The 23,536-nt window shown below is 37.2% G+C and overlaps 2 protein-coding genes across 5 annotated transcripts in view; one reads left to right on the top strand and one right to left on the bottom strand.

Annotated features, from left to right (window-relative positions):
• Positions 1–19,067, top strand: LOC101742841 (uncharacterized). Of its 2 annotated transcripts, XM_004928673.5 has the most exons (9): positions 1–428; positions 1,608–1,754; positions 1,952–2,047; positions 6,808–6,924; positions 9,332–9,407; positions 9,721–9,784; positions 10,568–10,684; positions 11,343–11,407; positions 12,811–19,067. In XM_004928673.5, the coding sequence occupies exons 1-9, from the start codon at positions 145–147 to the stop codon at positions 15,760–15,762; spliced, it is 3,918 nt and encodes a 1,305-aa protein (XP_004928730.1). In that variant the 5' UTR covers positions 1–144; the 3' UTR covers positions 15,763–19,067. The 2 variants fall into 2 exon arrangements, with proteins under 2 accessions (XP_004928730.1, XP_012547901.1); XM_012692447.4 differs by lacking the exon at positions 6,808–6,924 and having other exon boundaries at positions 7–428.
• The window catches only part of LOC101742694 (decapping nuclease DXO homolog), an 11,520-nt gene continuing 6,100 nt past the window's right edge, over positions 18,117–23,536 (bottom strand). For 2 of the 3 annotated variants that reach the window (XM_062672586.1, XM_062672587.1), the window contains exon 5: positions 18,117–23,465. In XM_062672586.1, coding sequence (XP_062528570.1) covers positions 23,455–23,465 — 11 coding nt within the window. In that variant the 3' untranslated portion in view covers positions 18,117–23,454. The remainder of the gene's footprint in view (positions 23,466–23,536) is intronic. The other variant, XM_062672585.1, reaches the window with a different exon arrangement.

Consider the following 23,536-nt stretch of genomic DNA (forward strand, 5'->3'; position numbering starts at 1 on the left):
AATCTATGCCTCCCCCTTCACACCTCACCTCACAGCTGATCAAATGTCAAGAAAATGGAGTTTTGTTACGCATTTTTAATACACCGTAAAAAAATGGCAATATGAGATCAATAAAAACTATTTTTTATAGCTCATTGGGCTAGAATGGAAAGTACCGGTCCATTTCAGCCTTGGGCAAATGACGAAAACTCGAAAGACGTGAAAAGTGAGGCAGAATTAGCGGATGACGCGAAACTTCATCGGGAAGATGTCAATCATCCAAAACATAGGCAAACTGCGTCTTACAATAAAGAAAGTGTCAGTGATTCAACTAACGCTCCAGGATCCTCGAGTGACACTGGCCCCGGTGGTGCTACCGAGGGTACAGAACCCGAGATGGACTCGAACAAAATAACTTCTATGCAACAAATAGTTGAGAACACTCTCAGGTAATGCTGATAGATAAACACCTGCTGGTTTTTTTAATGTCAACAATACACTTAAATTCACCTATTCCAGTGTTAATTTTCATTTCTAAAAACTATATAAAAACACCTGTTTTTGTCCCAAATGTCTAGGGACAGCTGTTTAGTAAAGATTGTGAATAGGAAACAGTTATGATGATCACAGTACAAGTAAAATGAATATTTTTTTCTGTAAAAAGTACACATAAAAATGCACATTAAATTTAGTTAAATAAAATTATCAATATGTTGCAGTTAATTAATGAAATAAACAAACTTACTTTTACTATTAGTATCACTATGAGCTATCAAATAAATCAGTTTTATTTAAAGCTTTTAATATCTGAAACTTAAATTTAAGAAAGCTTTGAATTTTTTATTAAATAGGAAAACTGGGTTTGTGGCAGATAGTAAAGTTAAAATTACTGAAGTTAGCTTAGATATTGGATTAGAAACAAGTTAATGAACAAAACAATATTCAATTATAATACACAATGCTAAAAAATCTATCAATAAGCGATCACTAATGATACTTTTCCGTAATTAGCAAAGTATTTTCTTTGCATTGTAATTTTTTTATTTATGGCAGACCTGAAATTTTGGTCCTGTTTTCAACAAAAACTTATTTAATCAAAGCACAAAATTGTTCATCAAGCACTGAAATTTGTACTCGAATTCTATTTGAAGTTCATCATCATGTTGAAAAGGGACTCTTTAACTTTATGTCTCAAGGTGGGTAATCAAATTCAGATTCTGCTATTATACATCAGGTGGACAGTGAGCTTAGAGCAGTCAGTAAATAATCAAATCCAAGAATCAAAACTTTAATCCTAAAAAAAAAAATTCATTCAAAAATTATTCTGAACTGATTGCAGCCAAAAATGTTTTATTTAAAATGCAATATAAGTTACTTAGTAGTTAGTAATAGGTCAAAATCTCATTAATCATGTTATTTAATTTATTCCACGATCATTTCATGACTAGATTTGATATTTGTCAGACATTTGGTTGCCTGGTTTTGGCGATGTCTAAAATAATACCTTTTTATCAAAGGAACAAGCAGCATGAAACTTAAATGGGATGAAAGTCTTTTCTTTCTTATGTATGTGGCAAGGCTTGATGAAATATGATATTTAATATATAATAATTGTATTAATTTTTTAGTCAAGAGGGCCGACAAAGAGTAACTCACTTAATAGAAGCTGTTGAAGCCCTCAGCGGAGCAGAAAAGCTGTTGCTTTATCTGCGGCTACCAACAGGAGTACCACCTCATGATCCTTTAAAACAACCAATCAATCCATTAGGATCAAGGTATTTTGAAATTTTAAGTGTTCTATTATTGTGGAAAAAATATTAAGAAATAGGTGATAATTTGTTATTGTGTTATAATTGTTGTATGTGTAGCCTATGAAATATTGAATGATAAAGTAGTGTAAAAGTTTTATTAATTTAATATTATTAATATGTCAGTTTTGAATAAAACGATTAATTGAAGAACATATTTGTAGAGCTGAACTGAAACAGACTGTTACATGGATACAAACACACTTGGAAGTTGACCCTGATGTCTCATTACCCAAACAGGATGTTTATGATGAATACATGTAAGTATAAAAGTTAAAGTTTAGAATAAATTGCCTATTCTGAAAATCTCCACTGCATGTTAATCTGTTAGCCTTAAAGTGCCTTAAATTTCTTCTCTCTAGTTCTCTGTACAAACATCATCCATTTCATCTCTGGTTTCATTATCCATGCTCCATTTTCTGTGTCATTACGATAGTAAATGTGTATGTTATAAAAAGCATTTAGTTGTAATTACCATTACCAGACGATACCTTATATAATTTCTATTATTACTATACAAGTGAAACATATACCCAAATCTCAAGGTCAATAGCAGTATTCATGTTCATTTCTGTAAAAAATTTACACCAAGTGGGTCATGAGCGTATTTTCCCTGCTAGACAAATATAAGAAGCCATAGACTGCATTTATCAGTATAATATATATAAGTTTGTTATGAAATACAATGCATGATAAAATCAAGCAATTAGGTAATAGATAATATAATATAAGGAACTCGGTCGTTGTATTCTGCAAATTATGTAGTGGTTTGATATTGGGGTTTGATACTGATTTTTGTTCATAATTATTAACTTAACATGTGTTCATTGTTGCTCCGCTTCTGCAATGAATGAAACAACATTTGTTATAAAATCCATTACACATTTTTTTTACCGGGTGCTGATGGGCGGTAATGGTAAGGTCGGGCAGTCCTTGTACTATAAAACTGAGATTTAGAACTCATGTCTCAAGCAGAGCGACGGCATTTATTTTATTGATGTCTGTGAGCTCCGCTAACAAATAACACCAAGTGGGCCATGTTTTCATCGAGTCATATAAGCAATACAAAAAAAATGCATACACACAGAAAAAAAGTAAGTGAATGAAAACAGCCGCAGGAATAGGCTACCTGTGCTAACACTAACTCATTCTGGCAATCGTTATTAGACTGGTGGTAGGACCTCTTGTGAGTCCGCAAGGGTAGGTACCACCGCCCTGCCTATTTCTGCCGTGAAGCAGTAATGCGTTTCGGTTCGAAGGGTGGGGCAGCCGTTGTAACTATACTGAGATCTTAGAACTTATATCTCAAGGTGGGTGGCGCATTTACGTTGTAGATGTCTATGGGTTCCAGTAACCACTTAACACCAGGTGGGCTGTGAGCTCGTCCACCCATCAAAGCAATAAAAAAAAACTTGATAAGCCATATTAGCTAGATACATAAAAATAGTGGTTCAAAATATATTTATAAAATAGTATTGTTTAAATAGTAAATTGAATTAGTATCATTATTATTAGTAGAAGATATTATTTCAACAACCATTTCTCATTTCGATGCCTCCAATGAACACTACTCTAACTCAAAATTTTGAAATTTTCGTTTTTCGCGCAAATTGTTTCACTATTTTAAAAGTATTACAAATCATTATTGATGGGGTTCGAAGCAAAAGTAAATCAGCTAGTTACACAAAAAAAAACCATAAATATATCTGCAATAATAAAGATTTTATCAACTTTTTTCGTTTAAACGCTCCTCCTCTAAACCCTACGAATTTGGAGTTAGTGTAGTGTTCATTGGAGGCATCGAATTCTAGTAAAACATACTGTTACGTTTGTTGATATCACCTATTTATTCATTTCGTATTATAATACATAACATACTATTTTTTTTATTTTTTTATTAATTTATTTACTACACTTCATGTAAAATTTACATTGACGGACTTAATGCCTAAGGCATTCTTTACCAGTTAACCAAAGGTAGTGCAGAGTAAATAGTGGTAGGTGCAATTAAATTTATATTAAATTACAAATACATACACAAAATATATATACGTAGTCTGGCCATAAATACTGTTACAATTTAAAATAAACAAAATATTACATTTGAATTTGGAATCTGTCATTTTTATATGATTGCTCATTGAGTTTTCTCATTTTGGCGCCAATACATTGTACAATATTTTGCGATATTAAAATGAAGTGGGGTGATAAAGAGAACCGAATTGCTGTGATTGCATTACACAAAGTAGGTATGGAGCCAAATGCAATTTTTAAAACTCTCCATACGCTTGGTATTAGTAAAATGTTTGTGTACCGGGCTATTAATAGGTGCAATGAGACCTCTTCTGTTTGTGACAGAAAAAGATCTGGCCGTCCACGTAGTGTTCGTACGAAAAAGGTGGTCAAAGCAGTAAGGGAAAGAATTCGAAGAAATCCTGTCCGAAAGGAAAAGATTTTATCTCGGGAGATGAAAATAGCACCTAGAACCATGTCGCGTATTTTAAAAGATGACCTAGGACTTGCAGCCTATAAGAGACGTACTGGTCATTTTTTAACTGATAATTTAAAAAAGAATAAGGCGGTAAAATCGAAACAACTACTGAAGCGGTACGCAAAGGGAGGTCATAGAAAATTTTTGTTTACGGATGAGAAAATTTTTACAATTCAGCAACATTTTAACAAACAAAATGACCGTATTTATGCTCAAAGCTCTAAGGAAGCTTCCCAATTAGTCGACAGAGTGCAACGTGGGCACTATCCGACTTCAGTGATGGTTTGGTGGGGTATTAGCTATGAAGGAGTGACTGAGCCATACTGTTGTGAAAAAGGTATCAAAACATCGGCACAAGTGTATCAAGATACCATTCTTAAGAAGGTAGTGAAGCCCCTTAACAACACCATGTTCAATAATCAACAATGGTCCTTCCAGCAAGACTCGGCGCCAGGTCATAAAGCTCGGTCCACGCAGTCTTTGTTGGAAACGAACGTTTCGGACTTCATCAGAGCTGAAGACTGGCCGTCGTCTAGTCCTGATCTTAATCCGCTGGATTATGATTTATGGTCAGTTTTAGAGAGTACGGCTTGCTCTAAACGCCATGATAATTTGGAGTCCCCAAAACAATCCGTACGATTGGCAGTGAAAAATTTTCCCATGGAAAGAGTGCGTGCTTCTATTGATAATTGGCCTCAACGTTTAAAGGACTGTATTGCAGCCAATGGAGACCACTTCGAATAAGCTTTTTATACTTTAAATTGCTTTATATTTATGTATTAAACTAACACACTCTAAAAGTAATAAATGTTATTTGCAATAGAATATTTTTTATTTTTTATTGTAACAGTATTTATGGCCAGACTAAGTATACACATATACATATACTAGGGGGGATCAAAAAGTAGTGAGAATTAGATAGAATATAATAACTATTGATAATTTCTCTACACACCGAGACCGAGGCTTTTCCAAGGCTTCAATCCCTTTCAAAAAAAGTGTTTGTCTTGGTCCTGCAAAAAGCTCTCCACGGCATCCATCACTTCGTTATCGTCTTCTTACCTGTTTCCCCTTAAGTATTCTATCAATTTGAGGAACAGATAAAAATCGCTAGGCGCCAGATCTGGTGAATAAGGGGAGTGGTCAACCAATTCGAAGCCAGCTTGCTGAATGGCAGCCATCGCAACTGCCGGCCTATGCGCGGGTGCGTTGTCGTGATGAAACAGCATGCCCCTTCGAAGTTTCCCTCTCCTTTTCTCTTTGATGCCATTCCTCAACTTAGGAATTAAAGCTGCATATTATTGGCCTGTAATTTTGGTTCCACGCTCCAAGTAATCAATCAACAATATCCCTTCTGAGTCCCAAAATGTTGAGGCCTACCTTAACTTTGCCAGCCAATGCCCCGGCACGAAACTTCTTCGGGATCGGTGATGATGGCGGTTTCCATTGCGAAGATTGCTGTTTTGTCTCGGAATCAAAATGATGGACCCATGTTTTGTCCGTTGTTACGAAACGAGACAAAAAGTTTTCCGAATCTTTTTGAAACTTGTCCAGCAATGTCTTCGAAATGTCAAGTCGATTTTGTTTCTGACTGTCGGTTAACATTCTCGGCACCCATCTTGCGGAGACTTTTCTCATATTCAAAGATTGTTTCAATACGCATTGAATACTTCCATATGGAATGCCCGTTTCTTGAATTAAGTATCGGATGGTAACTGTTCGATCGCCCAATACAATTTTCTCGACTTTCGCAACATTTTGTTGGGTGACTGACGTCGATGGACGGCCGCAACGATGTTCGTTTTCCGTGCTCGTTCTCCGTACTCGAAATTGAGAAGCCCACCTTGCGACAGTGGAATACGGCGGAGCAGACTCTCCTAATGTTACCTCCAAATCGCAATTAATCTCTTGCGTCGTTAACTTTTTTAAACAGAGGTATTTAATAACGTTTGCCCTACGTTTTTCTCCATCACTGGTTTATATATTATTTTAATATTATTTTTTACTGGTGGTAGGACCTCTTATGAGTTCGCGCAGGTAGGTACCACCACCCTGCCTATTTCTGCCGTGAAGCACTAATGCGTTTGGTTTGAAGGGTGGGGCAGCCGTTGTAACTATACTTGAGACCTTAGAACTTATATCTCAAGGTGGGTGGTGCATTTACGTTGTAGATGTCTATGGGTTCCAGTAACCACTTAACACCAGGTGGACTGTGAGCTCGTCCACCCAACTAAGCAAAAAAAAAAATCAAACAAATGACTACATCCAAAAAAAAAAAAACAAAAGAGAATCGAAGATTTTTTTTCTTTATTAAAATTACAAATATGTATCTGAGCTATGCCTGCCAGTATTTATTTATTTTTCTTACCAAGGAGTATGTCGTTCTCACTACTTTTTGATCCCTCGTAATAGTTTATACAGTATTCAAAGCAATTAATAAATTCACTTATTTTATACAATATTTTAGTATTGACGAAAGCTGATTTGCCTGAATAGTTTCTGTAAAATGTTCTTATTTTTCGTTCCCAGAGCTCATTGTATGAGTAGTAACATGAAGCCTCTGTCGACTGCAGACTTCGGTAAAGTCATGAAACAGGTGTACCCGAGCGTACGGCCCAGAAGGCTTGGGACTCGTGGCAATTCTAGGTAATATAAATATTGTAAACTATCTCAAATTGAATCATCTCATTTAATTTAACAGACCATTTAATAACATTATAAATTAATTCCCAAGTAACTACTTGTCTTTTGATCTTTTATCAACTAAATAAGTCGAGTAAAACTTAATTCGTTGCCTAAATCGATTGGAAAAGAGATAAATTATGAACCGGTCATACAACAAACGGACACCGCCAAAGTCTTTATCGACTACAAATATTTAATGAACTAATTATAATTAATATAGTTAAAATAATATTTAAAAATATCATTCACATAGAGCAATCAAAGACCTGAATCTAGAGTAAATGGAAAAGAAAGACATAATATGTATCTATTTGTAAATCTTTATCACCTGCTAAGAGTACAACACTGATTAAGATTATTCAAATAAAACAAATGCTTATAACCTAGCCTGACCTGAACCTAACCTGAAATTCGTCATTGTTGATGATGATAAGAATGATGAATGAAATTGAAAAAGTTGAATGAAAGTACTGCAATTATTCACATTTAGCGGGTAATGAAAACTAACACTTAATATATTTTTTGAGTTGCGTATCCATTTTTCAATATCATAAAGCACGCGTAATGTAGATATTTGATATTATATATTGATACATCAATGATACGTAGATTATAACAACTAAAGATAAGCTAGAAGAAAAAAAAATACTAATTAAAATTGATTTAATGACCTTTACGTACATTTCTACCATATAAAATAATTTATCATCGCCATGATACTTTAAATTTAGTTTTCATTTTCAGCGTAGCAATGTTTTACCTTTGTCAGTTATTAAATAAATTTTTATATAATAAATATTACGAAATTGACTAGATTAGATTGGTTCAGGTATCAATCAGTCTTTCTGATAAATTATGACCGTGAATGAACGAAAAATAATTGCTTTCCTGTCACATTATTGTGGATTTGATATTTTCTGTTTTTTGAATAAGTGTTACAATTTTCATAAAAGAATTCGCTATTTATTAGATGGCTTAAATCAATACGTCCGAGGACTACGCGCGATAAGATTACTCACACGGCTCTAATTACATTGGACATATTTATCGAGACACACCCATGTACTATGTCAAAAAAAAAACCATTAACTTGCCTTGACTAGTTTTAATTGGCACATTTTCCGTGGTCGTGAATTATCATTGAAGAATAATGTTTTAAGTGGCATAGCGTTATCAGTGACGTCCGCGTAATGTACTGTGATAGTGATACGCATAGTATGATATTAAATCGTTCCGGGTCATAACGATAATGCGATATTGTTACTTATGAATAGTATTGGAGCGCTACTAACATCAGAAACATATGTATAGATTAAATTCATAAACTAATTAAGGGCCATAAATAATAGTTTGAATTAAAAAAAAATGGACCCATCGTAACTTCACATATTTCTTTAACTAGTTACACGACGCTATGGTCTTCCTTGTGCTAAGCGGCTACGAGCCCGTAGACACCAAAAGGCAAGTTCCCATAAAAGTTGTACCCTCAATTGCATCGATACCTCAATCGGAAAGATTTTTAAATTAAAAGAGACAATCTCCAAAATAAAATTAACTCAAGCTTATTGTTGCTAACTCAAGCACTGTAAAGAAAAATAACATTTTATTATTTTGTTTTCAAAATAAAACTGTACAGAATAAACATTAAAATAATTAAAAAACACAATAGTATAAAAAAGCTCGCAAAAATTCAAAAGCCCTTGCGTACTTGACATAACGCAAATAATATGTGGTTTTACATAGATATATTAATAAATATAAAATAGCATAAAGTTTAAATAATGTTTAAAAAAATACAGTAATCTTAGAGTTAGACTTTTAAAATACACACATAAAAAGCGATTCTTACAAAAACTAGGTCCAGGCTGTTGCTTCAAATGCAGATATTCGTTTGTCAGTCTGACCTTAAATACCAACTCTATTTTAGTGACTTGATTTTCATGAACACGTAATGTAAAACAAAAGTTGACGGTCGCGCACTGCAATCTGTCTCTTAACTTGATTGTTTTTTTATTAAATTGTACGCTACAAAAACACTAAATTGATTTTATTTGTACTATTGCTAAAAACGAAGACAGACACTAATTTTGTCCTTTATAATAGTTGTTTTACGATTTTATTATACTGTAGTATCAGTTTTCAATAGAACCTCAAGAATCTTTTTGTTCATTATTCTAAAACCACCCGGTATGTAAATATTATATTATTTAACCATTACACGGTACACAGGAAAATTGCATAATAATAGGTCGGTGAACTCATAATGTCTTAATATACTTAGATTTTATTTATTAATTCAATTCAATAGGTAAACTTGCAAAGCATACGGTGGTTTAGAATTAATAATGGAGGTTATTTTTATTTTCAGATATTGCTATGCGGGTCTTCGAAAAAGGATTAAATTGGAAGTTCCACAATTACCCGATTTAGGTGAATCGTCGAAGGCAAGTTACATACATGACGCTTTTTTTTTATTACAATTGAAACCTCGAACCCGTATCTGGTGGTGGATATCCTTTTTTTTTATTGCCTGTGTAGGCAGACGAGCCTACCGCCCACCTGATGGTGGTGAGTGGTTACCGTCGCCCATCGGCTTCTGCAATGCAAGCGGCAAAGCCAAGCCGCTGCCTATGGTGGATATCACGGTGGTTGTCTATGGACTCCAGGTACCTCCAGATGAGCACTCAACCCCTTCACTAATCTACGTAATAAAAATCGAATATTTTAAATAAAAAAAAAATATGTTAAATCTTCCAGGAACCAATTGTGACTTCACGAGAAAATGAAAGGATAGTTTGCGACTGGGCAGAAACAAAATTAGGTAATATAAAATTAATTGTTATTAAAATCTTTTTTTGACTAAACAACCTCTATGTATTCAATCGTATTTACTACATACAGGGCTGAAAGGCTATTTGGTTTAAGCGACACTTATCTTTGTAATCAAAGGTCTGTTTTATTTATTGGTACTAGTGGTCCCGCGGTAGTCGAAATTCGACTAATATGTTGAAATTATAAGTTTTGAACATTATTATGGTTCTATTGTGAAAGACTATTATTTTACCTACTACTACTACATTATAGACAAACAATATTAATCTATTCTCAATTTTGTCACAGACTTTAAACAATAACAAAAGTTTGACAATAAACGAAGAGTATATATGCGTGTGGTGTGTCAAATATATGGTAGTGTGTGTCATGTTTCTTTTATTGATTTAATGTATTATTGAGGCATAATCTAAACAAAATGTAGCATTCTGCAATCCCTCTCTATATTCTCTTATAAGTGTGGGAAAGTTCATACTCATCCGTCCTTGCAATTTTCGTAAAAAGGGGTACAAAGTTTTTGCTTCACGTATTAATATATAGATTAGCATCAACAGTTCGATTTTTTAAATTGAAATTCAATTAAGTTTAGCTGAAGTTTTTCGTTACAATATTTTTCTTAAATTTCAAACTTTAAATGGCTCTCATGGAAAAGCTGCAAAAATATCGCTAAAACCAAATAACCTTTTACTCCTCGATATTATTCTGTATTGCAAAAAATCTTTAAAATTACTTAATTTATTTTGTGTCCAATAATATGTTTTTTACTCCTCAGGTGTGAAGTTCGCAAATATTTTAGAATTGTCACAACATTTATTATCACCGGCTCCAAACCTGACCACTCCCGGGCCGCCGTCTACGTCACCACAACCAGCTGTCCCGCAGCCTCATGGTAATATTAAACTCTGTTCACCCTTAGTCTTCAGTTTTCATTTTTATAACCTGATAATGTCTTCTCACTTTTTCGGAAGAGTACTCGCCAAGAAAATAAGTCAATGCTTTAAATACCTTTTTTTTTTTGCTTAGATGGGTGGACGAGCTCACAGCCCACCTGGTGTTAAGTGGTTACTTGGGAACATCGATATCTACAACGTAAATGCGCCACCCACCTTGAGATATAAGTTCTAAGATCTCAGTATAGTTACAACGGCTGCCCCACCCTTCAAACCGAAACGCATTACTGCTTCGCGGCAGAAATAGGCAGGGCGGTGGTACCTACCCGCGCAGACTCACAAGAGGTCCTACCACCAGTAAAATAAGTTCTAAGATCTCAGTATAGTTACAACGGCTGCCCCACCCTTCAAACCGAAACGCATTACTGCTTCGCGGCAGAAATAGGCAGGGCGGTGGTACCTACCCGCGCAGACTCACAAGAGGTCCTACCACCAGTAAAATAAGTTCTAAAGTCTTAGTATAGTTACAACGGCTGCCCCGAACGCATTACTGCTTCACGGCAGAAATAGGCAGGGCGGTGGTACCTACCTGTGCGGACTCACAAGAAGTCCTACCATCAGTAAGTTTTCATTTATTTTTTCAATTTTAATTTTCAGGATCAGCTACCGCTGATGACGCAACGAGTCGACAATTAATAAAACATTTAAAACGGAAAATGCAGGTACGTTATCTTAGAATAAACAATATAGATGTACTCTGTGCTTGAACGAATTTTCGATTACCTTCTAGTTGAACATTAAATGATTAAAACAAAATATCTATGTTTAGTTTATCTCGAAAACTTAATTTTTGTAATAATGTTCTGGCGTTAGAGTCGTCACTGTTTTTTTTTTTTGTTTTTTTTTTACTTATGCACGAGGGTAGTTTATCGTATTAGGTTAATGTTTTGTACAGTTGTAGGTTTCTCGCATAGTACCATCGGTATGTGGTAGGTTGCGTTCGATTCCGATAGGTCGATGGGGCGGTTTTTTTTAAATCCTCCATTCCTGGATGGGCCCGTGAAGCAATAATGAAGCTGGAAAGGCATAGGCCACCAGCAATCCCTCCATCCTAAAAAAGGTCGGTTGCGTCCGAGCAAATTGAATAAACGGCGACTGTAGGTGAATCGTCGAATAGAAATGGTAATGAATGTACCAGAATCTATATATTAATACGTGAAGCAAAAACTTTGTATCCCTTTTTACGAAAATTGGGCGGACGGAGGAGTATGAAATTTCCCACACTTATAGAGAATATAAAGACGAAGTGCACAATGCTAATATTTTTTTTAAATAATGCATACTAAATACGTTCAATCAATAAAGAAAACATTATACACACTACCATGTATTTGACGCACAGACGCATGCATACTATGTATTTATTGTCAAACCTTTGTTCTTGACGTTTGTGGTCAAATTGAGAATAGATTAAATATTGTTTGTCTTTATTAATATTTTTTTATAGGGTACTCTTGGCAAAATTTGTGATTATAGAAGTATAAAATACAATGATAATAGTGTACAAACTGATAATTCCAATTAATTATAGTCGAATTTCGACCACTGCGGGACCTCTAGTATAAACAAAAAACAATGCTCATTTGACAAGTGTAATTCTTCTGTACGTCTGTTTCGCACTAAACGCTTAAACAGCTCGACCGGTTTCTATATTTTTTACTTATGTACATATTTAAGATCATTTGAATCATTTGAACCTGATAGGTGGCGCTTCGATCAGATTCCAGGGATTTTCTATACATTCGGGGCAGGACGTCTCACGGCATGATAATTATATTAGGTATTTCATCAACGCGCATTCTAAAGCGAAGCCTAATTTTATTTAAATTACATTGCGCGTGCATTGCAAAGTCATTTGTATTAAACACCTTGACACGTTGATCGCGATTTTAAAATTTCTCATTCAAATATTTTTATTGGAGGCGAGACATTTATCCTATCAATCAAAGTTTTTTTCTAAAATTAATCCGTTTTCGGGAATAGTTCCCTGGTACTCTATCATTAGTCTGGTAATCATTAGTTAGCAATCAGGAAAATGACAATAAATTATAATTCATGTTTACAGGGTCATGGAACTCCCGGTAGACCCAAAAAGAACAAAGGTCAGGAATTGACTGGAGAGTCATCACCGGCGGCCTCTGGTACGTGCGTCGGACATCATCCGACGTTAAAGCATGAGACGGAGCAGGTACCCGAGACCAGCTACGCATACCAACCGGCATACGTGACGGTGTATGAGCCGCGGCCGCCATACTCCGCTTACGGGGCCCCGCCTCGCGCGCACCCGCTGCCCGCTCTCACTACCCACGAGTATCGCCCCGACCCCTACGCCTTCGAGCCCACGTATGCGCCTCACGACTTGACGCTCCCCATCAACCTCAGTAGCAACGCTTCCCTCGACCTCTCCACCGACCGCGCCGACTGGCACCGTCGCCGTCCACCTGAGCCGCCGCCCCCGCCGCGCCTCCCCCTCCCCGGTAAGAAATTCATCTTGGAGACCTACCAAATCGAAACGGCAGCGCGCGCGCCGCCGCTCCAGCCGGTGTCGGCGCCAACACCGGACGACTTTCCGCGTGCCGAATACTTGCCCAAGAAAATGAGAGCGGCCGAGATCCTCGGCGGGAAGCTGGCCGCGGCCCGACATGTCGTGGCTGTCTCGGAAGCCGGGTCCTCGTCGGCGCCGGTTGCCGAGCCTGCGCCGCTCCGTCCCGCGGGTGCTTTTTTAGAGGATCCAAAAAACTTAACGAGCCGGTCCAAAAGCACCGCCGCGGCGCTGGCCCGGGAGGAACAGGAGGCGGCGAGTCCAACGCGATCGACGAGAGCTCTGGCGTCCATCAAACCGCGCAAAATAAATAGCCGCATGAGATCGAACTCGCCCGATCGTGCGAGGTCACCCGAGAGACCCGCCACTCCCGACTCTTGTTGCGGCCTCGACGGTATCAATATTAGAACTGGCGTGATATGTGAAGAAAAACACTCTGAAATCTTGAACAGAGAACGCGTCATCAGTATCTGCAATATCGATAAACACGACCTGGACGATTATTTGAACGAAGGGAATAGTCAAGAACACGAAGAAGAGCTGCTTCAGTACTTCCACCAACAGCGTGCCGCTCAAGCCGAGGCGGCAGCGGAGATCGACCAGTCTGAAAGAACCGTTATTTTTTTAGAGGCAAGCCAGGACCCGCAAGACGAACACAGTCAAGGAAAAAATGAAAAAATCTCTCAGTTACGCGAACTACTTGCCAAAAATTTGAAAAACCAAAGTGGGTCCAACTCTCAGAATGCAATAAATCAAAACGCTGACCACTCTCAAGCAAATACGAATCAGCAGCAGTCTGCTAAAGTCAGTGATTGCGGCGATGCATTCAAACCGTTAAATGCTGACGAGAGCGATATGAACGGGACGGCCACGACTAAAGCGGTCGAAGTGAATCCCCCGAAACAGTGCCATAGTGTGCCGCATCAAAACGGGTCAACGTTACCTTTTAACAACGATAAGACTTCTAATCAAATGATACCGAATGTCAGCGGTTCCCATCTCTACAATGGGCACTGTCAAAACGAACCTCAGAGCCCCACAACTAGAACTCAGCAATACGACTTTGTTCCGATATCTGAAGGGTGCCATTCGCCGGGACACTTCAGAGGCCAAAGTCCAACTAAAGTACAAAAACAAGTAATCGTTGGGGGTTCTCTTCAAACGTCACCGACATCACACAGCACTGCTGCCAGCCCTTTTGTTAGCCCAAGAAATACACCGGTCCCGAGGTCGAGACTATGCCCTCGGCCCATTCCTAAACACAACGGACGAAAGAGACGCAATCCTTTAACATTGGGTATAAATGACATGTGCTCGAAGCCATTTGCTATTCCAAACGATCAGAAATTTATAACAAAAAACACTACCTGTGATCCCGGTAAATATTGTCAGCCGATGTCTGCTCCGCCTTCGCCAAACATACTGTCGTCCCATTTCAAAAGTCAGTTATATCAATGTAATTCGAGCATTCAGAACGGTAACAATAATAATTTGTGTTTAAATTTCCTACCAAATAACGCTTTCAGAGAACACATAAACGGAGACCCGCCGCTCTCGGCCGATCCTCTGTCCAGCGAAGTCAGTCAATTCTTTCAAGATTCAATGGTGACTTATAGACCGGGCCCAGACGCTTTTAGGTCCCAATCGGTGCCTTTAAAACACGGAATCAACAATATCGGTCTCCTGAGCTACAATAACACGCCCGTCGGCTCGGTGCCGCCTACGCCTGTCCCTAATGAGTTCTGCGACTTTGGTTCGCTGGCTGAAACTTGCGACATATCTAGAGCTGGCCTCAACAGGGAGACTTTAGACAAAATTTACAACGCGATAGACAGTAGCCATGATGTACTTAATCCAGACGGCACAGCGAATCTGCTAAATACGAATGACGGTTTGAGTAACGGCTGCGATTCTATGCCGGGATCGCAAATGTTACCCGATCAACTGACGTCACTTATCCCGGGCGGAGAAGAGCTACTCGACAGCGGAAACCAATTCAACCAATCGTACACGAACGATAGTTCGACAACGGAAAATACAAACAGTATTGACTTAGATTTATCAGAACTAGTTACGGACAAAAGTAAATATTATACGTCTCGCTCGGTACCGAGCACACCGTTGCCTTACAAACGTGCCGCTCCCGGCCTGCAGATAGACTCGCGCCGATCCAGGGATTTGTTTGCCGTAGAGAATTACACTATACCGACGAACGGAATATGCTCCAAGTCGGTGCCATCGACTCCTCAGTTTGCTGAAGACAGGAGTGTTTTTAGCTACAGCAATAGAGATTTCTTGATCAACGGCAACTCTGTTTGTGGGTCGACTCAAGTCCACGAAACCGTAGTCGAAAACGATCAAACGTTGGCTTCGCCGCTTCACGACATGCTACGAGAAGACATATTAGACCCGTTGACGCCCGCGCTGTTGGCCGATCTGGATAAGATTGATGCCGCCCCCTATGTCGATCTCTAGTCAGCAATAAACTCCCTTGTAAATATTTGTATATCATAACGTTCATTTTTCAATGGCACATTAAATATTGGACAACAAAGTGCAATATTGGTTAGATGCCTTCAGTGAAGGTTGACACAATATGTTCTTACTTCGCCAATCATGAAGATTACTTCATGATTGGCGAAGTAAGCATTAGTTTTAAATTAAGCATTAGCTTCAAAAAAAAATTGTTAAAACAATGGTGACAAAACTCAATTATTTGATGTTTATGTTAAATATGTAATTAAATTACAGAAAAATCTGTATATTGAATTGAATGAATTTTAGATACGATACAAACTGGTGCTAAAACTGGACAATTCTGATCACATATTTCAATTTACTACCCGCAGGTCGGAGCTAACTTTATATTTAATATAATGGACCATTGTAACAATTGTTGCATAAGTTTGTACATATGTGTAATTATTACATTATAATTAATAGTATAAAATAATAAAATCGACTGAATTCAATCGACAAACGAACACATGAAAACAACGTTCTGCCTGTCGTTACTTCTCGTCCGATACTTTCTACGGCTGCTGATAAAAATGACAACCTCTTTGGTGATTGTTCTCGAAAGATCCGAGGCTATAAATTAAAACGAAAAAAAAATTAAAATTAAAATGTTGAAAACATTAACGGATCATTTTGTATAGATAGAATATAATGCCAAATCGGCCAACAATTTTTTTTTATACGCAATGTATATTTGGCGATTTATTCGTGTAACTGAAAATTCAGAAGCACAATTCACATGAAACGAATGGCTGTAGTTAGATTAACCAGACCAATGCAGTGTGCAAAGCGCGCTATTAGGTAATTAAATAAAACGGTTTTCATATGTAAAACTAAATTAAATATATAGTTTATGAAAATGAATTTATTGTAAGTTAGCACAAAGATTTTAATATATTTTATTATCGCATAGATGTTTTACGGACATATTAAATTTAAATAGATAAATAGCATGAAATGCGGAAACTTGTTCTGCCACTATGGCTGTGTGAAGCGTGAGGGCTTTTAACTTTTCGTTGCAGCAACGTGGGACATAGGTCTGTGAATATAATATAAAATTTTGGTGGGAATATAAAAAAAATTTTACAACAATATTCATAGCAACCAATTCGAATTCTAATGAAAATTTCTGCACGTGTCGCACTAACATAATACACAAACCAAACGTATCTACGTTCAGTACAGGCGTGTATGTATTAGATTAAACAATCTAAAATTGCATATTTTTGTTTTTAAAGCATTTTCAATGCAGAATCTTCAGTTTCCAAATTAGGTATTATATATGATTTGGCAAACAATACGATGAAACCCCATATGATGACCCCCCATATATCGTACAATAGAACATCTAAATGATTTGTTTAAAAAGTATGTTGACATTATCAATATATTTTATTTATTATTTTATTTAAAAAAAACATGCAAAGAGAAACTTTTTATAAAAATGTATTTAAATCCAATTAAATTAAATTATATCATATTCAATTAAGTAACTAAGATGACTTCTAAATTATATTTTACAGTTAAATCACATTTAATTCGGAAGAATGAAATGTTAATTTTATATAGGCCCACATATCATTCTTTCCAACAAAAAAAAAATAGTAAGACTTTCAATGTAATCCATTTGAGATTTTGTTTTGTTTTTTATAATGAAGCCTAAGCTAGATTACTTTTGAGGTATAGCATGTAGAGGTTTGTATAACGCTAGTACAAAGTAACTCACTGATACAACAGGGATTTACCTAAATATGTATAAGTGAAACCGAAGACTGTTTTAAAATTTGTAGGTATTTCAATGCAAACAATTGTTCTGTTCACACTTTGTTCTGAATTCAAAACGTCTACGCAACGAATAGGAAGGTACTTTCAGTGATAAAAAGTTTTGTTTGTATGGGTTTTGTATTCCAATTTGGTACAACTACCAAAATCTATTGGTACCTTATTAATTTTAAGTTGTACAGTGTATTTTGTTTTTAGACAAAAATAAATTAAGGTTAATATTGTAAATACTTTGATCATCATCTCATTCCTTGTTGTTTCATTAAAAATCAGATGGTGTGCGCGTAATCATCATCAGTCATGATGGTCACGTTAAATTGCCACAATTTAAATAGGTATAAAAGTCAAAGATATTGCGATGTACGCATTAATTAATAAGTGTTGTGAACACGATAAAATTTGGTGTTTTAGTCTATAAATGGATATTATCTGTGAATTATTATAAAATTATGTTTTTAAAAAGAAAACAAATTTGAATCCGTTCGCTGCAATCTTCGACAACTGATTAGAGCTAAATAAAAACACACGAATTGAAAATAATATTTATTTTAACAAATAATCTTTAGTAATTACATATATAGAAATTAACCATACGTAGACGTAAAGCAGGTGCCATCTATTTATGTTTAGTAAATAAATGAAAATCATCCTGACGTTAGAAAAGTCTAACGCACACCCAATTAATCTACAAATTGCATATTTTATACTGTTGATGGTCCCATTGTTAATAAAAATATCGGGCTTAAAATAATTCTAGTAGTGTAAATATACATGGTGTACGGAATCTGTAAGTAATAATCTACGAGTTTAAAAAAAACTGAACCATATCAATTAATTTAGCATACTCCTTGTTTTGGTCAAACGAAGAAGCAAAGTCACTTAAGTTTTTAACACACACGGCGACTGCCAAACATTCCAAAACGAGGCTTTTTTTGTTTTTTAAAATTCGTATTCTTAAAAAATATTGTTTTACAATTGCAATTGCTTTCTTTAGTTTACAATGTCAATATCTTTTTATATAATATATTTAGTTACCTCCCGATTCCCGTACAGCTTGTATAATCCGTACCTTATTGAGATTACAGTTAATGGAAACATTGGCTCTGAAAACGTTCTCATCAAGTGTCGAATTTAGGTTTGAATTAATATTGTTATTTAATTATTGGACGCGAAGAATTTTAAATTTTTAGAATTACACATATAACAATTCATGAATGTTAATTTAATTAATTGAATATTATTGTCATTGAATAAAAAATAAATCGAAGTTAAAATGTAATACATACATGACACTTGTTTATTTTTATTTAAGAATCGTGTTGTTATTTCATTATTGTTTTATTTTATTTTTAAATCTAGAGTATATAGTTTTAAGTAATGTATAGTGTAAGTAAAGATATCCATGTTGTTAACTAGTATTTTATGGATGTTAATTTACACCATTTGCTATGCAGTGATAATAAATGGAATAAGAAACATTTTATGTTCGTATTTTTCGAATTTTCGAAAATTTCATTCCTTTAATGATTAAAGTATATTTTCGTTTGAACATGATCAATGAGCTTCTGGAATTTTTATCGGATTGAATTGAAATTTTACTTAGCATTGGCATTTCAAGGACGGCTTTTGTAAATTATAAAGGTAAATTGTATATCTTGCACTGCACTAAAATTAGCATGTCAAATAATGACAAAACAATACACGCTACTTATAACTTGTGTAATAATTCATTTTCACTATGCTTAGCGAATAAATGACTTCTTTCTTTCTGTCATAGTACCAACAACATACGACAGGTATGTCGTTTGATTCGTTTTAAGAAATATATGTATAATCATACAATTACCGATATTCACATAGACACATAGATAAATATCAAGTCGTAGGGCGTAGAAATAGGTAGTACCTACCCGCGCGAACACAAGACGCCTGCCCTACCACCACAAAATTACAAAAATTATAATTGTTATTGTGGGTGTGTTTGTGTGGGTTCATTTTTACCACACCTTATTCCTTCATCGTGACAGTCATTCGTGTACATGTGTTTAGTAGGTATTTCATTCAGAAAATTTGTTACCTGTGCAGGAATGGAACACCGGCAGTCGCATCGTTCGATACGAATGCACCGGGCGTCTCATCCTTTAGGCCACGGCTTCAAATGTAAACTTAACTATAAATTTCCAGAAGAAGTATCTCTATAAATTTCTTACTATTTCAAAATGATTATGGATTAAAAAAAAAATACATTTATTTGTAAATTGTTTGTGTGTAAAAGGCGCGCGCGGCTTTCTTTCTTTAATATGTATTCGTAGTACGTATTCTTAAGTACATATTTATTTATTTATTTATTAAGTTGCACCAACAAAGTGATCATCAATACAAAACATTGAACAATTGACAAAAGTTCATAGCAGATGTCACCTCAATTATAGGTGCAATCGACAGTGCATTAACATCAAAAATAAAAATATATATATGACGGCGTTAACAACATCTCTAATAAACATCACGTGCAACAGGCGTGACTCACACAAGCCGGGTGCGCCGGCCGTGTCGTTCCACTCGTGCAACAGAAGTGACTCATAAGCCAGCTGCGCCGGCTAGTATAAAAAGGCGGTGCGTGCCTTGCAAGAAACATTCGTTGGACTGCGCTTGCCTGGTGCACTTACTATATCCTTGTTACGTTGTGTGATTCAGTGACTGTTGTACGTACTGGTTAAAGTTGGACAAGTGTTAAGTGAATTGTTAAGATAACATATTGTTGATTAAATCAGAAATCAAAGGTGACTTCGTTTAACTTGGTGTTCAACAAAATAATGTCTACCCTCAAGCTTACATCAGAAGTGAGATCAGGACTCTACTCTCACTGGCGTGACGTGTTTGAACATGTTCGAAGTACAGCAAAAAAAAACATGATGCAGATCAGAATACTAGTAGTGGTACGCCACAAGAGCGTGAATGCAGCATACGTAAGTCGTGTAATAACGTCTCTGTTACCTCGATGGAAGATCTGAGCCACGAAGAAATCGTCACATCTTACGTTCTGGCTCATGTTGCCCAGTTTGACTGTCGACTTCATCACATGGCATTTACTAACTGAAATACAACACGTAACAAGCTATTGCAAGAAATTAAGGCAAGTGCAAATCTCAAGTAAAACTTCGATCGCAATAATGGATCTGTCATGACGAGTGGGTAGTTCCGACACGAATCGTTTTTAAGCCAATGACTACTGCTAGAGTTACATGGCACTAGTACAGTAAACCAGGACATGAGACTGTGAATTGTCGCTGAAATTTTAGAATCTACTCAATTCAATACCAATAACACTACACGTTCGATGACTTCGGGCTCCAGCAAGCAAGCAAACAAGCAAGCAAGTTTCCGTGGGGAAGAAAAATTGACACATCTGAAGTCGTCGTGACCTGTAAGATAAGACGTCCGGTGCGTTCGTGTCTGGCGATGCGGCGGTGTTCGGGTTCCGCTGGCGGATGCAGGTTTTTCCGGTGAAGTGCGTGCTTGTGCGTGCTTGACAAGAGTTCGCGGTTGGCTTCCTCAGTGTGGGAGTAACATCGTGTAAGAGAGGTGGAACCCGTAAAATTGTAGTTTGCGTGGTGGCTGGTAAGATTTGTTGCGGTAAGAAGTTTGCATGGTGGTAAAATGTCTTGTGAGTCTGCACAGGTAGCCGGAGGTGAGACTTCCGCGGTCGCGGCCCACCCAGTCCGCGAGAACCGGGCAGATCGCCTCGACGGTACGGAGGCCGGCCGACGGGTCCGCCAAACGACGAGATCACGCCTCCAGCACGGACTGCCGATATTGGAGCCCCCGCGCTCCGGCTGCACTTGCGCTAGGGTGCGCCGCCTCGTAGGAGACTGTGCTGTGGCAGGTCCAACCAGAGACGTCAACGTGTGTTCCAGAGCTTCAGTGTGTTACAGATAAGTGGTTTTGGCTCCCCCTTTATGTTCCATTCAGGGTCAGAATGTAGTCTTATAAAACAAAGCCATAGTAATTTATTCAATGGTAAGCGGTTTCATGAACAAGTCACCGTAGTCACCCTAGACACGTCCTTACGGATCCATCAGATCCAATAACTCTTGCATTAGATACCTTCAGCTCTAACACTAGGAGCAGGCTGAGGAACCCCAGTAATCGTACTCGTCGAACTCGACAAAGAGGTCGACGTGCAACCTAACCCATGCATCAGCCCACTGAGTTTCTCGCCGGATCTTCTCAGTGGGTCGCGATTCCGATCCGGTAGTAGATTCATTCGCGAAGCAATTGCTCTTGAGTTGTTAGGTCTCCTGCGGAGGCGCTCGGGCAGTTGTTAGCAAATCCCACCCCTCTTGGCTGAGCCTTTGCTCGCCCACCCGTCCTGGTGAAGCGGGAAAGGCCTCCGGACCACCAGTAATCTTTCAATCATCTGCAGTTTTGGAAAACGATAGGTATAAGTTGAGACATGTAAATGGTTCTAGTGTACAAAGTTCCCCATGAAAACTTACGCGAAGTACCTCGAGGCCCGTCAGGCCTACTAGAAATTTCTGAAAATTATAGTGACGATGACGTGACGGCGTACACAGATGGGTTAAGTAATCTTGTTCATGAAACTGATCTTAATGATGACGACTCTATCACTGACAATAGAAGCGACATTTTTGTCCGCAAATAGCGATACAGCAAAACATAGTCTGCGGGTAGTGATACAATGTCTGTAAGCTCAGGCACCTCAGGTGCAGGTGTTGGAAATGTAGAAAACGATGGTCGGTCTCGCACTATTTCTGAAGAAATTCCGTATAAATGTTCTGGTTTAAGATATGTTTTAACAAACGCTACCGTACACGCAGATTAAAAAAAAAAAAAAAAAAAGAGAATTGTATGTGGCTAGAGAGATGTTAATCCGGTCTAGCAAAAAAAAAAAAAAAAAGAGAAAAAAAAATGTAGGTCGTTGAAGGGTGTATCCGGTCCAACGACTTGGCTAAAGGGATGTTGATCCGGACTAGCAATGAATAAAAAAAAAAGAAGAAAAAAAAGTGTGAAGTCATTGAAGGGTCTGTCCGGTCCAATGGCTTGGCTATAGGGATTTTCATCCGGACTAGCCACAACAATTAGCTACAGGGATTGCGATCCGGTCTGGCATTATCCGGTCCAGTTCGAAAAACTGAAGGGATAACAATTCCGATTTAAGTTAAAAGGGACATACTTACATACCTGAAGAGATTTAAATGAACCGGCCCAGGTATGTAAGCAGTCAGTATTTATAGCCAGTATAGGATTTTCTGAAGAATTATGCGAACCGAACCGTATTAGATTGTTAATATCATAGACCACGTTTTAAGTTGCATCCGTTAATGTCAGGATGAACGAATACGCTTATTGTCTACAGAACAACCATAAAAAGGCGCACGAGGACGAGCGCATGTCAGTATGGCCGTGACGGCGTTAACATCTCTAATAAACATCACGTGCAACAGGCGTGACTCACACAAGCCGGGTGCGCCGGCCGTGTCGTTCCACTCGTGCAACAGAAGTGACTCATAAGCCAGCTGCGCCGGCTAGTATAAAAAGGCGGTGCGTGCCTTGCAAGAAACATTCGTTGGACTGCGCTTGCCTGGTGCACTTACTATATCCTTGTTACGTTGTGTGATTCAGTGACTGTTGTACGTACTGGTTAAAGTTGGACAAGTGTTAAGTGAATTGTTAAGATAACATATTGTTGATTAAATCAGAAATCAAAGGTGACTTCGTTTAACTTGGTGTTCAACAAAATAATGTCTACCCTCAAGCTTACATATACAGCTAAGATTTGATTACATTTCATTCATTCATTCATTCGTATTTAACAAGCCTTCTAAAATAACTGAAATATTTTATTCAAATTAGTTCTGAAAAAAAAAAGATTTATGCATGATTAAAAAATATTAATTAAAACTAAATTTATCTCTAAATTACCGTA

This window comes from Bombyx mori, chromosome 15 (assembly GCF_030269925.1).
Source record: "Bombyx mori chromosome 15, ASM3026992v2".
Lineage (NCBI taxonomy): Eukaryota > Metazoa > Arthropoda > Insecta > Lepidoptera > Bombycidae > Bombyx > Bombyx mori.